Source organism: Rhamphochromis sp. 'chilingali' (assembly GCF_963969265.1).
Source record: "Rhamphochromis sp. 'chilingali' genome assembly, chromosome: 12".
Classification (NCBI taxonomy): Eukaryota; Metazoa; Chordata; class Actinopteri; order Cichliformes; family Cichlidae; genus Rhamphochromis; species Rhamphochromis sp. 'chilingali'.
In genome coordinates, this window is record NC_137939.1 from 15,989,583 (window position 1) to 16,003,936 (window position 14,354).

General features: G+C 40.9%; 2 protein-coding genes across 2 annotated transcripts; both read left to right on the forward strand.

Moving 5' to 3' along the window:
• Positions 1-1,010: 1,010 nt before the first annotated feature.
• tnnc2.1 (troponin C2, fast skeletal type, tandem duplicate 1) lies at positions 1,011-9,033 on the forward strand. Its single transcript, XM_080899593.1, has 6 exons — positions 1,011-1,146; positions 3,323-3,377; positions 3,562-3,705; positions 3,934-4,048; positions 4,576-4,712; positions 8,580-9,033. The coding sequence occupies exons 1-6, from the start codon at positions 1,144-1,146 to the stop codon at positions 8,609-8,611; spliced, it is 486 nt and encodes a 161-aa protein (XP_080755719.1). The 5' UTR covers positions 1,011-1,143; the 3' UTR covers positions 8,612-9,033.
• A 1,370-nt stretch (positions 9,034-10,403) lies between these two features.
• On the forward strand, positions 10,404-13,579 carry tnnc2.2 (troponin C2, fast skeletal type, tandem duplicate 2). The gene is made up of 6 exons (XM_080899595.1): positions 10,404-10,534; positions 11,385-11,436; positions 11,885-12,028; positions 12,308-12,422; positions 12,566-12,702; positions 13,080-13,579. The coding sequence occupies exons 1-6, from the start codon at positions 10,532-10,534 to the stop codon at positions 13,109-13,111; spliced, it is 483 nt and encodes a 160-aa protein (XP_080755721.1). The 5' UTR covers positions 10,404-10,531; the 3' UTR covers positions 13,112-13,579.
• Positions 13,580-14,354: the final 775 nt, after the last annotated feature.

A 14,354-nucleotide genomic window follows, 5' to 3' on the forward strand; every position in this document is an offset into this window, starting at 1 on the left:
ACAAAAGTTGTATCCAAGATGGCCGACTTCTAAATCGCCACCATGGTCACCGCCCATCTTGAGGAGTTTGCCCCCTCACATATACTAATGTGCCACAAACAGGACTTTAATATCACCAACCATTCCCATGTTATTACGGTGTATCCATATAAATGGCCCACCCTGTACTTATTTCACTCATTGACAAGCAAATCAATTTATGACTTATGTCAACGCTTCAGTGTGTTTCTTTGGCAGATATTCTGCCTCTCAACTACCATAAATACTTGAAACTATTCATTTCTTACAAGCGAGCAAACTTAAAAGAATTGTTTCCTTCACTGTGTGTAGATGTACTGTCAAGTAGCCTCTGTTGCTAATTTCTGGTTATTAGTGTCAGTGGGATTCTGAATGAGTTTCTGTGGAAATTTCACTTTGACTTTGGCTCGATCAAGCCTTTTACTGACATGGTAATTAGAGGTTTGCTTTTCTGTTGAGGTAATGAGAAACCACTAGCTAAAATTGTTAAGACGGGGAACAGTTGTGTGAGGTGACAGGTCTTTCTGCACAGCTCTTATGTTTCAGATGTCATAGGTGCAAGGGCAAGTCAGCAGCCCTGAGGACAGGGAGGAGGGCAGATAGATGGGTTAACGGACACTGCGGAAGGGGCAGAGAATCTATGCATGCAGGGAGGTGTTAATCCGTGAGTGCATGCATGTGTGTGTGCTGTGCGCGAGCGTGCACGCGCTCTGGTCCATGTGAAATCAAGTGTCGTTCTGCACTGAGATGCCCAGTTGATCCTCTGCCAAAATAACCTTCAGCTGCCTGATGCCTGCACAGTGTTTTCTTTTTTTTCAATAAATGTCAGTGAGCTTGTCTGTTATCTAAATATGGGGGATTGGACACTGTGCCACACAAGGGGATGTCCATCAGGAGATTGTAAGGGCGCACAAACTAAAACCAAATTTGATTGGCCGGCTCTTGTCCGAGGAGGGGGTCTCTGGCCCAATCCTGATCATTTTTAGTAAAATGCTGGTGGGATGAGAGGGTACTTATGGAGTAGAGTAAAGTCACAGAGTTACCTGAACTGCATAGAAAGGAGACCTTCTTTCCCAGCTGTCTGTTGTTTGTACTGGTGTGTGTTGTTCTCCACAGTCCGCCACCATGGTAAGAAACCAAAAACGGAGGAGGGGGTAAAGGACGAGAAGGAGGATTTAGGTTTATGATGCATCCTGAGGATTTGATTTGGTTTTCAAGGGATGAGAAGAAAAGGCAGATGACGCAGGATGGAGATAAATACCTGAAGCAAACTGGCTGTGCTCATCCAGCAAGTCCTCATCCGCATCATAACTGGATTTTATAAATCATCCTGGAATTCCTTAAATATTTGGAAATGTCATGCGGGGCACACACCTGATAGACAACACACACACAAATCTAGTTTGTCTGACTAGTAACTTGTTGCTGTGAACTGCTGTAACTCCTCGTTGCTGTTTGCTTACAGGCTCACACTGCTTTTGTGTTCCATCACTTTGTAACTAAACCCGCTACGATTGATATTTAGATTGGAGGGAGTGGTACTAAAGATAGATGTACACAGCTGAGTAAAGTGAGAAGACAAGCTGCCTTTTCTTAGTGTCCTAATTTAGGAAATTCACCTTGAGAAAATCCCTGTCAAATCCTCTCCCAAGTCTCACCTTAAAAATAGCTTTAAAGGAAAGGGGGTGGGTTTCCTTCCATATGTCGCAACATTATCAACATTTTGTCAAGGAAAACAGGAAAAATTAGTTTTAGTTTTATTTTCTTATCTTTGCTATGCTAAGCTCTGCAAGATTCTGTTTACTAAACTGCTTAGGATCACAATTATGTTAAAATATTAATTGAAATCTAAAAAAATCCACATTTACAAAACTTTAAAAAAGCCAAATCTGGCTCAAATTATTCCTCTTAGAAATGCTGTATAATCCACACCAGTGTTATGATCTCTTTAGAGTAAAATTCTGAATACAAATTGAGAAATTTAAAGGTGGATGGTTTAACAAAGTCTGAGTGTGCATAAAAACTAAACTATTTTCTTCCTCTTGGGAAATGTTGGTCAGATGCTTTTAAATTTGTTCAGCTTTGTTTTTATTCACTGTTTTGTTTCCACTTGGCATTTGGTTAGTTTTGATAATAGCTTGGTTCATGATTTTAAAATACATCCATTCACAGTATTAACACTGTAGAATAGTTACACTGTAGTGAGCATCACTGTGAGCTATAACTGTCTTGTTTTCACACGTCACATGGATTTGAAAGATGTTAAAATGTTTTTTTGCCCAACAAATGTACAAATAAACAAGCAAACAACAAAAAAGAAAAAATGAAAAAAAATATTATTAATTGGACGATAATGGTAGTGCAGTGGTAAGACCAGAATTATTCAGTTGCCCACATATCTCCTAAAACAGCAGGCAACAGCTTGTTGTGTTAGTAAATGCCTACAATCATTGCCGGTCGCTAACTGATGCCTAAAATTTTCAAGTTTAACTTTGCATTCTCCAGAAATGGGGAAATAAGAAGTCATTTTTCTTGCTTTTAATAAGCCATTTGCAGTTACAACTACTGACTGCCCCGAAAACTGAAAAAAAGTTATTAATCTGCTCTGTGAATGCAGCTGAAGGCCAATTATCCAATTACCGCAAATTGTACTCCAGCTAATTGTTTAACTATATGCAGTTCTCTTTGATTTCCCAACTCTGGACATCATTCTGCTCTTTATTTTGTTATTATGTATTACTAAATGCCATTGAATTTCTTGGAAGGACTGATTTCCATTCATTTCAATGAGCAGCGCGATGAGCAGAGATACAGACTAACTGTGATTCAGTGTTCAGTCAAATAAAAATGAAAACTTAAAGTAGCAAAATGCTTAAAGACCAAAACTTGATGATGCCTTTAAAAGTCATCATACAGCTCTAGTCTTATGTTCTAAATAATATTACAGAACATTAATCTATAGAACATGAACTGTAGCAAATGACATGGGAGAGAGGGGGGAGGGTTAAATACACTTCAGAAGGGAGAAGTAGTTTATTTCTTAAGAAACCTTTTGTGATGCTAATGTGTTGGTCCTAGACATGTGAACAAAAGAGAACACTATATAGCTTTTCACCACTGTGATGTTATTACAGGACATAATGGCGGTCTCCCACTGTGACAAGTGAAGGGAAAAAGCTCATTTATCCCCTTCCCAATAGCCACTCCTTACAGCTTGTTCTAGTTATGATTTGATATCACTTATAGCATCCACTTGCCTGACTACAGATGCATTTCCACCTTTTTTTCATTTTTCTTTTTAAAGCCCACTGATGCCCAAAGTGACGCCCGGTCCTTCCTGACTGAGGAGATGATTGCAGGTCTGTATTTTTTTTTCTACATGAAGAAATGAGTGATAACCTTAAGTTGAGTTCCAGCAGTGATTTTCAAGTAGACTTTTTACAGTCTGTATTGTGGATGAAAATTAATGATTTCAGCTTTGCTTAGGCAGTAAAGCAACCAAAAAAAAAAGCCTAAATTTGAACTTTTCCTTCTCTAACCCAGAGTTCAAGGCTGCCTTCGACATGTTTGACACAGATGGAGGCGGTGACATCAGCACCAAAGAGTTGGGCACTGTAATGAGGATGTTGGGCCAGAACCCATCAAGGGAGGAGCTGGATGCCATCATAGAGGAGGTCGATGAGGATGGTGAGATCATGGTTGGATGAAAATGTCTAAAAGTCTATGTCCAGCTGTTGTCACGAGATTCCTTGTGATGAGTGAACTGAGCATTATGTGCATCCCTTCATAAAAAATTTAAGACCAGTTGGTGAACTGGAGATAATCACTTGATAAGTAAACAAGACATTTCAAACTGATTCCTACCCGGTAAATGTAAAACAGTAATCTTCCCATATTCATCTTTTCTGTCTTCAGGCAGCGGTACCATCGACTTCGAGGAGTTCTTGGTCATGATGGTCCAACAGTTAAAGGAGGACCAGGCAGGAAAGAGCGAAGAAGAGCTTTCAGAATGCTTCCGTATTTTTGACAAGTACGACACTAAACGTCATCACAAAACTTAATACAGTTAATAAAGTTTTCAAACATTTATGTGAAAAGCAATTTAGAATTGATAAAATAACTAGTGTGTCAAATAACTAGAGAGACAGATGAGAATTATGAGCACCTGTTGCTCACTTTTGTGTTCAAAGATTTAGTCTTTCTCATGGGATTTGTATCAACTTACACATCTTTATATTTGAAAATAACAAGTTATTGCAGTAATGAAATACCTTATGTCATACTTTAGATATCAGAGCCTTTAATGTTGTGACTGACTATAGTCCCATAGCCTGTTTACCTGACTTTTTAGCCCTTAAACAACATTTACATTAAAATAAAAACTCAAAAGTATTGTCAGACGTAAAAAAGCTCAAAGACATAATTGTTTGAACACAGATACAAGAATAAGAGAAAAGGACAGACTTTAGCTTTTGCGTCGATGTAAATTGGCAGGAAGAAAGGAGATTGAGTTTGAACTTGATATAAATATATATATATATATATTTAAATCTACAGGAATGGAGATGGTTTTGTTGATCGTGAGGAATTTGGGGAAATTCTTCATATGACTGGAGAACCAGTGACAGAGGAAGATATCGATGAGATGTTTGGGGAATCTGACACAAACAAAGATGGAAAGATTGATTTTGATGGTAAGATTAAGCCTCTATTTACAGGTACAGTCAGTCAGTATTACAGTTATATAAAAGAAAAAAGAATATTGTTCTCATAAAAATACATTGATTAATGTGTAATTATATTTTCCAACAAACTGAGCTCATAAAAGAGTTTATTCGCTAAGAGTCCGAGTCCAACAATGACTCGGACCACTTCAAACAAAGTTTGACTAACGCCAACTAACAGCATCAAAAACAGCAGCGCAGCAACAGTTCAGGATATCGCCAACAAAAGTGAGCCAGGACAAAAGTGAGCTTCACTGACTCCCCGACTTGTATCAGACTCCCGTCAGATCAAATAGATGTGGACACATTTTGGCAGCTGAGGTAAACAGCAGGCTGACAGACTACTCACACTACAAATAACGGCAGCCAGAGTTGTTTGTCCTACAGTGGATACTGTAACTGAGTAGTTGGCTCTTGGCTCTTTCAAAGGAAGAGTACCCAGCCACTGGTACAGATATGTAGACGACACCTGGGTCAAAATCAAGACACAAGAAGTGGAATCCTTCACTGCGCACATTAACGCTGTGGATAAAAACATCAAGTTCACCAGGGAAGACACAAAGGACAACTGTTTGCCTTTCCTGGACTGCGCTGTGCACATCGAAGAGAATGGCAAACTCAACATCGAAGTTTACCGGAAGCCCACACACACGGACCAGTACCTCCTCTTTGACTCCCATCACCCTTTGGAACACAAACTTGGAGTAATTAGGACCCTACACCACCGGGCAGAACATGTTCCCTCTAAGCCTGAAGGAAAAAAGAAGGAACACACACATGTAAAGGAAGCACTCAAAAGGTGCGGCTATCCTAAATGGGCGTTCTTAAAGTCAGCAAAGAGGCACAGAAAAGAAGATCAGACACCAGCGAGGGAGGATAAGAAGGACAGACGCAACAACATTGTCATCCCCTATGTAGCCGGCGTATCAGAGAAACTCAGGAGAGTTTTCTCCAAGCACGACATCCCGGTGCATTTCAGACCCAGCAACACGCTCAGACAAAAACTGGTTCACCCGAAAGACAAAACGCCAAAACACAGACTTAACAATGTGGTGTATGCTGTACAGTGCAGCGAGGAATGCCCAGACCTCTACATTGGAGAGACCAAACAGCCACTTCACAAGCGCATGGCACAACACAGAAGAGCCACCTCCACAGGACAAGACTCAGCAGTCCATCTGCATCTTAAGGATAAAGGACCCTCTTTCGAGGATGCCAATGTTCACATTTTGGACAGAGAGGACAGATGGTTTGAAAGAGGAGTGAAAGAAGCCATCTATGTCCACTGTGAGCGACCATCTTTGAACAGAGGCGGGGGTTTACGACACCAACTCTCTGCCATCTATAATCCAGTTTTGAGATCCCTTCCCAGACGCCTTAACGCCCACTCACATCCTGGGCCATCTGACCTCAGGAATTCGCATGATAAGGTGGGGCCAGGTTTCACAATGAGCTCACTCGAAACCCTGGCTGATTGGGACCCACACCCAGTTTCACACCTTGGCTCAGGCGATTAGAGGATCATCAGGGGGTCCTTTTGTCCCTCTGTGGGGGGTTACTCCCACTAGGTTTAAATCTGGGACTCTCCACCATTTGACCTTAGAACTGAAGAAGCTTCTCGGATGAGAGGTGAAACGTCTTCAAGCAACTTAAAGAAGTCCAGACGCTTTTCTTTGCAAGCTCCTTTGACTAAAGAGAGGATACAATACAGTACAATACCTGTCGTCCCAGTATTACGTTGCAGTTTGAACACTCAAGAGAATCCTTGTAACATAATATTAGAAACATCAGGTTCCACATAGTTCAAGTATGGTTCCCACACCTTAAAGAATTGATCTGTTTTTGAGTGCAGTACACATGTAAGATATTCCAGTTGCACTAGATCCAACACTACTCTTTGCCAACCTTTAATAGTTGGTACTTTTTCATAAATCCATTGGAGTAGTATATTCTTCCGTGCCGCATAGGTGAGAACACAGTACAATCTCCTATTATTCTTGGATATTAATCGCCGGCTGGGGAGGCCCAGTATGAGAGACAGAGGGTCCATCTCCAATTCACAACTGAAAATCTTCTCCATTTCAGATAACACATTGACACTAACACTTTTAATAAAGCATGAGGACGTGTTCGGCACCTAGACTCAACGAGGGTGAGGGTGACACAGCTATCACTGTGTCAGCACTGCCATCAAAACAGCTATGCCTCTGAGTTCAAGCCTTAACAAAACCACTAAGTTTTAGCTAAATTCATCACCCACACAGTAGTCATGAACAAGGGCTTGCAACCTCTACAATCAAAATTGCTTAGAAAACAAAAAAAAATCTAAATCTGCACCAGTCTGCATTAGATTATGATTGCTGTTTGGCAATTTAACGGCATTTCCTTGTGCGTTTTTAATAATGCTGTCTTTTTAAAAAATATAATAAGAAGAAATGTATTTATTTCAGTTTGGGAGATTTTTTTTGTTACAGCAATTGATACAATTATAAAAATAACAACAAGAAGAATTTAATATGCAATACATTTATAAATATAAAATAATACATTATCTGGGAGACGGCCTTCTTATATCTGTGATGCAGACCTGAATCAGGTTAGCAAGTTAGAGAAGGTGCTCTGCTAGCTGTCCAATAACTGGTGCAGAGGGTGGACCTCATGATGGATGACAGTTTGCTCCGTGATCTCTCCACCACAGCTTCAAATGTGTCCAGCTTGCAGCAAATGTTATCATGTTTATTATTAATATTGTTAAGAATATTAAAAATATGAATGAACCAGTTTCAGTTGTAATTCTGGCTCAATTGCAGTTTGACATGAAGCACACGAGTAAACCAGCAGCACTGGAGGTGGAGCAAAAAAAAAAAATGTACATATTGTTACATTTAGATTTAGATCTATCACTGAGGGGGTCTCAAGACATGCTTGTTATGTGTATACATCCATGCTAACCATGGCTAGTTAATAAAATAAGATGATAAAGCAACAGAATCAGAATACTTCATTAATGCCAGAGGAAATGATGTAATGTAACAGGTGACAGATGAAGGCTACGACGCACATGTTAATGAATAAAATATGAAACTTTTTCTTAATTCAGTGTATTAGCTACATGCTTATATATATATATATATATATATATATATATATATATATATATATATATATATATATATATATATATATATATATATATATATGAGAAAAATGAAATTGCATAAATAAATTAGCATACCTAGCATAGAAACACACTCTGACCCCCGATAGTAATCGGGGGTCAGAGTGCAGGGTCAACCAAACATTTAAAATTCTAATTCATTCTTGTCTTATACCTTGCTGTGTCATCGAGATCCTTATTTGTATCATTTTAATTTTAAACATTTCGTTTAAAATATATATTTTAAATATTGGGGTGGCTGTAGCTCAGGAGGTAGACCATCTACTAATCAGAAGATTGGTGGTTTGATCCCTGGCTGCTCCAGTCTGCATGCCAAATGTCCTTGGACAAGATACTAACCCCAGCTTGCTCTCCAACACATCTATTAGAGTGAGAATGTGTGTGAACGTTAGGTAGAACGTACATAAGCATAGAAAGAAATGTTCTTATACAAATGGGGGAATGAGGCATGCTGTATGTTGTGTAAAGGGCTTTGAGTGCTCTCAGAGAGTAGAAAAGCACCTTATAAGGATCAGTCCCTTTACGTATGGATAGGGTTTCTAGCTCCCCAGACAATAAATATAAAAATCTCATTTCTCATGTACAGGGTTTATCTACACTGTGTGATGGGTTTGACAGGCCGGCCGATTGACTCATTTGGCCTCTGATTCTGTCTCTAGAATTTCTGAAGATGATGGAGAACGTCCAGTAAAGACACCAGCTCTACATTCCTTGGTGATCCGTCCTCAGCGAGAAACTGAAGCACGTGTGTGATGGAAATCTGCTCAGAGCAAGCTCTAAATTCTAGGAGCCCGTCCACAAATATGTATAGGATAACTTTCTGAGATTTCAAAATGGATTCAAGACAAACACTGCAACCCACCACGTTTCCCCTTCTCACATGAAACCTGGGAACTTGTTGAGGATGTCTATAAATATCCATCCAAACCTTTTAAGACGAAGGCTCTCTTCCCCGGGTGCCTCCTTATGCCCACTACCCAGCTGTCCCCTTTGGCAGCTGCTGTTGCTCCAGAAATGCTACACCGCCACGCTGGCCCCGCCCTCCACTATCGCACGTCGCATATCTTCTCAACCCTAATCTTTACTTTCTAAATAAACCAACTTCTTCTCCCACTTTTTGGTCATCCTTGTAAATAATTCTGCTGTGCATGTCCAACATGTCTTATATTGTTCGATTTTTGTCTCTTGTGGCCTTTCTGGGACTTTCACATTACCTTTATCTGAATGGCCACATGATTCTCAGACACATGAACCTAGTTAGAGAGATCATTCAGATGACACACCATGCACTCTACAGCCTCCCTAGATTTGACTAAATCTTACTTCTCCAGTCCCAGATTCAAACTAGCCCCCATGCAAACTATAGTTGTATAGATGGTAACTAATATGCTCCTTGTCTTTTTAAACAAAAAAGAAGTCTCATATTTGACAAAATATCTGTTTCAAATAAACCTCTTCCGATTTAGTCTTCTCCTAAGCATGTAGCCTGTTCATGAAGTAGTCTTCCAGCACAGAAGTCAATAACCCTCAGATTATAGCCCCAAGCATGAGATGCAAACCCAAGAATCAAAGGCTTGAGCTGGACATTCACAGAGCGGATGAGTTAAATCTCCCCCTGCAACGTGCAGCTCTCCCTCTGGAGTATATAGTCTGCAAGCCCCCACCACCACCACCTCTCAAAAGCACCTCCCACCTCCTTCTCTTCAGGTCTGCTCCTCTTCTCAGTATCCTGTCCTCCCTTCTAGTCTCTTACCTTGGGTCCCTCCCTTGGGAACTGCACACCATATAAGGAGCAGCTGGTTGTGTTTAGAAAGTTAAGTAGCAGCATGGTCTGAAATCTGCCGGCTATTCAGGGCACCTCTAAGGAGAGGTTAGAGGTCTGGTCTCACAGCATTTTCCTCTTGGTTTAGAGTTTCCCATCCAGATTGAATCTCCATCACCACAAAACCCAAAGCTTACTCACTAATCTTTGGCTCCCCCTTGTTGTTTTCTGTTTTGTATTTACAAGGCAAAATAGAAATCAACAGTACACTGACATGCATGCACTGATGTGAGCCAAATTTGTGTTTGTATTTTATTATTTCGAAGGGAGGGTGGGCATCTTGTTTTAGGATCTCACTACTGAGAGTTGCAACGGGGCCTTTTCTAAGAAGTATGATGCTTTTTGATTTATTTTATAGAAAAATTCTGTATTTTCAGTTTTCTTTCTCTCTGGTTTTCCAGAGTGAATTCTCTTAAAGTAAGCTGGGTTCCTTCTCATATCCAACATCTGAGGACAATCTCAGTGTGATGCTTTCATGCATTTCCCCCACAAACTTTGAAAATGTATCCTTTACTTCTTTAGCATACTTAAAACCACAACTTCAATAAAGTGGAGCGTTCACCTCGAAAGTGTGATTGGCTTGCCCTGGCCCCAGAACCCTAAAAGTTCAGGATACTAAATCTGGAGGCCTGTGAGAGGCAGGGGGCGGGACCTCCTTGTCCCGTTTAAAGTGTCTCTGAACCATCACTTGATGTCTAGTCTCTCTGTTGGGGTGCACACGGATTGACCACTCCTTTGGGCTTTTCTTTTATCCTTGGATATTTGGGGGGGAAAAGCTAATCCACAAACATGGTAAGACCAATCAGTTGTGCAAATGACCAGTTCAGCTATCGGCTGATTTCATTAGAGAGTGAGCAATAAAGGAATAAAGGCATGTGAATGTGTAAAAATCATTAGCTGAGTTTCTGAGAAGCATATTTCTTTCTGTTGGTGTTGTTCAGATATGTATATGTTGCTTTCCCCTAAAATAGTTGTTTTTTCTTTTTAGTAATTCAGCATTTTTTTCCACTTAGTTTTTTTTTTTGTTCTCTGCTGGTTTTGAGTTAAATTGATATGAAATATGCTCAAACTCATATTTTAGCCAGTTATCTGTTGTAAATAGACTACTTTAAATCCTTGTGGGAAGTTAACAATGGGTGTTGATGGGCAGGATGGGTGTCAGCTGGGAAGGTGCTGATTCTGCTTAGGCAACAAATTCCTCGGGATTGGATGTCTGCAGGCCTTATACAGCGAAGCTAATGTGTTGAGCCTGAAATAGCCGGACTAATTTTCATCAAGCTCAAGAATCCTTTCGAGATGCACCCATCGTGTGACTTGTGATAGCATGTTTCAGTATCATTATTACAACCATTAATCACTCTGTAAATATTACAGTCACAAGTTTAAAATATCAATCCTGAATCTCTGAACTGTACCATCTCCACTGTGCGTAAAAATACTTTTACGCACAGTGGAGATGATCCGTGTAGTTTAGGGGTGGGGGGTGGGGGGGTAGGTTGTTTAAAACGAATAGAAAATATGATAAAGAATTATTTTGCCACCGTGCTTGGCTAAGACAAGCAAGTTTAACTGGAACAATCAACTAAGCCTAAATGAAACATGTAATGAGTGAAGTGATGCACTGGACACTGCTTTCTTCCAGACTGACGCGCAACAAGAGGCCCGCTCCTACCTGAGCGAGGACATGTTGGCTGGTGAGTACAGTACTAGTTGCTTAGCCTAAATAACGCCATTACAGTAAGCTATGAAATGAAACACGCGTGATACATGTTTTGAATTATACCACCCTTAAATGCAATCACACAATAAGCCAATCAGTTCTACTTCAGATCATTTTTTTTCTACCAGCAAGAGCTCGTACAGCCTAAAGAGAATGCAGATCCACGGCGTGAAGCCAGATGGAGCAAACTGGTATGAAAGAAAAACCAAGAATAGCACAATGAGAATTATTCACAAAGAAGCGGACCTCGCAGTTTTTCAGTCGTTAAAAGCAAACTGGGGTGCTATTTTAAAGGATAATGGTGTCCTATCGCAACGATTAATGCTCGGTGAAAAAGAACAATAAAGCAGAAAAGTACCAAACTGAGAAATGAGACCAGCTTGGAACAAACACACGCCTTCATTCAATTCTCGTTTCTCCAGAGTTCAAGGCCGCCTTTGACTTGTTCGACACCGATGGTGGCGGTGATATCAGCACCAAGGAGTTGGGTACCGTGATGAGGATGCTGGGCCAGAACCCGACAAGAGAGGAGCTGGATGAGATCATCGAGGAGGTCGATGAGGACGGTGAGAAACGGGAAATGTAGTTTATGCCTGATGGCGACACAGCAGAACAGCTGTGTGTCTTAAGTGTTTTTACACACAGGGACACTTTATGGTAATTCAGTAATTAGAGGTGGTGGTATTTCTAAACACCCCGTCAACATGACATTTTTACTGCACTAACAAATTCTGGGTTGTTCCATTGAACTCCCGGTGTTTCCATGCGTAAAACGGTCAACAAAGTTATCACGACAATGGGTTGATCTGATGCGTATCAATCACGTGGCTCCACTAAACCCTCAGGTAGCGGCACCATCGACTTCGAGGAGTTCTTGGTCATGATGGTGAGACTGATAAAGGAGGACCAGGCCGGAAAGAGCGAGGAAGAGTTGGCAGACTGCTTCCGTGTGTTTGACAAGTAAGCTCGCGCTCACACTGTTTACACTAATCGTTTGTGTGCGCGCGCGCGCGTGTGTTTTGTTTTGGGTTTTTTTTTTTTTGCCACATCACCTTTACTCGATCTTTACATTCACGTACATTTTGTTGTTGTCGCGTGCGCAGGAACGGCGACGGTTACATCGACAGAGAAGAGTTTGCCCTTATCATCCGCAGCACCGGCGAGGCCATCACAGAGGAGGAGGTCGATGAGCTGCTGAAGGAAGGAGACAAGAACAGCGACGGCATGCTGGACTTTGACGGTATGTGTCAAATGAAAATGATGAAGCTGTCAGCTCACTTATTATTGAACCTTGAGGAGTCTCTATGAAGGAGGTAGAGAGTGCATGAGGGGGGAAATCCTGTTTATTAAGAGGCTGCAGCTTTGCTAGAGTACCAATAAGCTGTATCAGTCTTGTTCTATGGCATATCAGGTTTTACAGTCAGACTTTAGGGACCATATTGTTGCCTGCTAGGCTGTGTTGTACAGTTCCTACACTCCTGTAATCATCTTAAAATCAAATCACACCCCGGCTTCCTGCTTGAGCTGAACTACTACCTGTTCCTTTACAGTTTATTCAAGTAAATAAAGAAATGGATGTAAAATGTAATGCTGTCCAATTTCTCTTTTCTTTATCAGAATTCCTCAAGATGATGGAGAATGTGCAGTAGAACAAGAAAGACTCATGGACATTCCTCCACCCTTCTGTGAACCCCCATTCTGACCCACTCCCTCCTTCTCCCTCTTGTCCACCTGGTTCACTGCCTTTCTTCTCCATCCTTATAGAAGTCCTCAACAGACAGCTAGAGCACCCAGTGGGGGGTCGCTGGCTGGGCAACATCTTTTCCCTGGCTCGCTTGTAAATGCAGACATCCCCTAGATGCCATGCTGACACCCAGCCCTGTAACAGGACAGCAAGGCTGCAACAGGGGTTTTTTTTCACTGCACACAGCTTTTGCAGTATGCATGGCATGTCGTGTCATCAGTGACCCCCTCCCCCTCTCTGCTGGTAAAGCTCTGATCTAGATGTATTCTAGATAGACGGGCAGCTTGTTACCTGCTGCTTAGACCAATTAATTCAATCACTTCACTGTATAAAGAAGTAATTTGCTTGAAATAAATGAACTAACACATGCTCACTTGTAGTTGGTCTGTCATATTTATGGTCTGTGTAATAATTTTGTTTTGAGGAATATTAATAAAATCTGTTTCTTTTCCTCTTTTTGTCCGTTTTGTTCCAACCACAGCCAGTTTTGCTTTTAAAATAACCAAAAGCCTCGACTGAGGTCAGAATGATTTGGACATTACGGACAGTCGGAAAACCTCAGTTCATCACGCATGTGGGCACAGATGAGGTCGGCATCATGTCTAGTATTCCTGGCTGTGCTGATAAAGTTTAATTGCGGGTTGCAAACTGTCTGCTTTGACAAATATTTACGACACTTTTCTATAAAAAAAAAAATCTGGAACACTCCTATTTTTGAATACCAGCAACTTGCTCCTGAAAACTTGGGACTGGAACACATTTCCCTCTGTGTTTGGGAGACGATACCAGCTGGTGTAGTTTCCATCCATCTTCATCCGCTTTATCCGAGGCCGGGTCGCGGGGGCAGCAGCCTAAGTGTAGTTTTACAAGGCAAATTGGCTTCTTTTTTTGGGTTTGTTTTTCACTCGTGCTTGACATAGGATTTCAGCTGCTCAGCAGTTTGTGGCTTAATTTACTGTATTGTGTTTTTTGTTTCATTACCACAGCGTGTCCAGAAGGGGGATATGAAGAGCAACCCTTCTCGTGTAATGTCATTTACACAACCTAAATCTATCTAAAACCTTTTCTTTAGATACTTCACATACATTTGAGGATTCAATCTGTGGGTTTAAGTTACATACTTATTTTTTCTTTACTTATTCAAAATA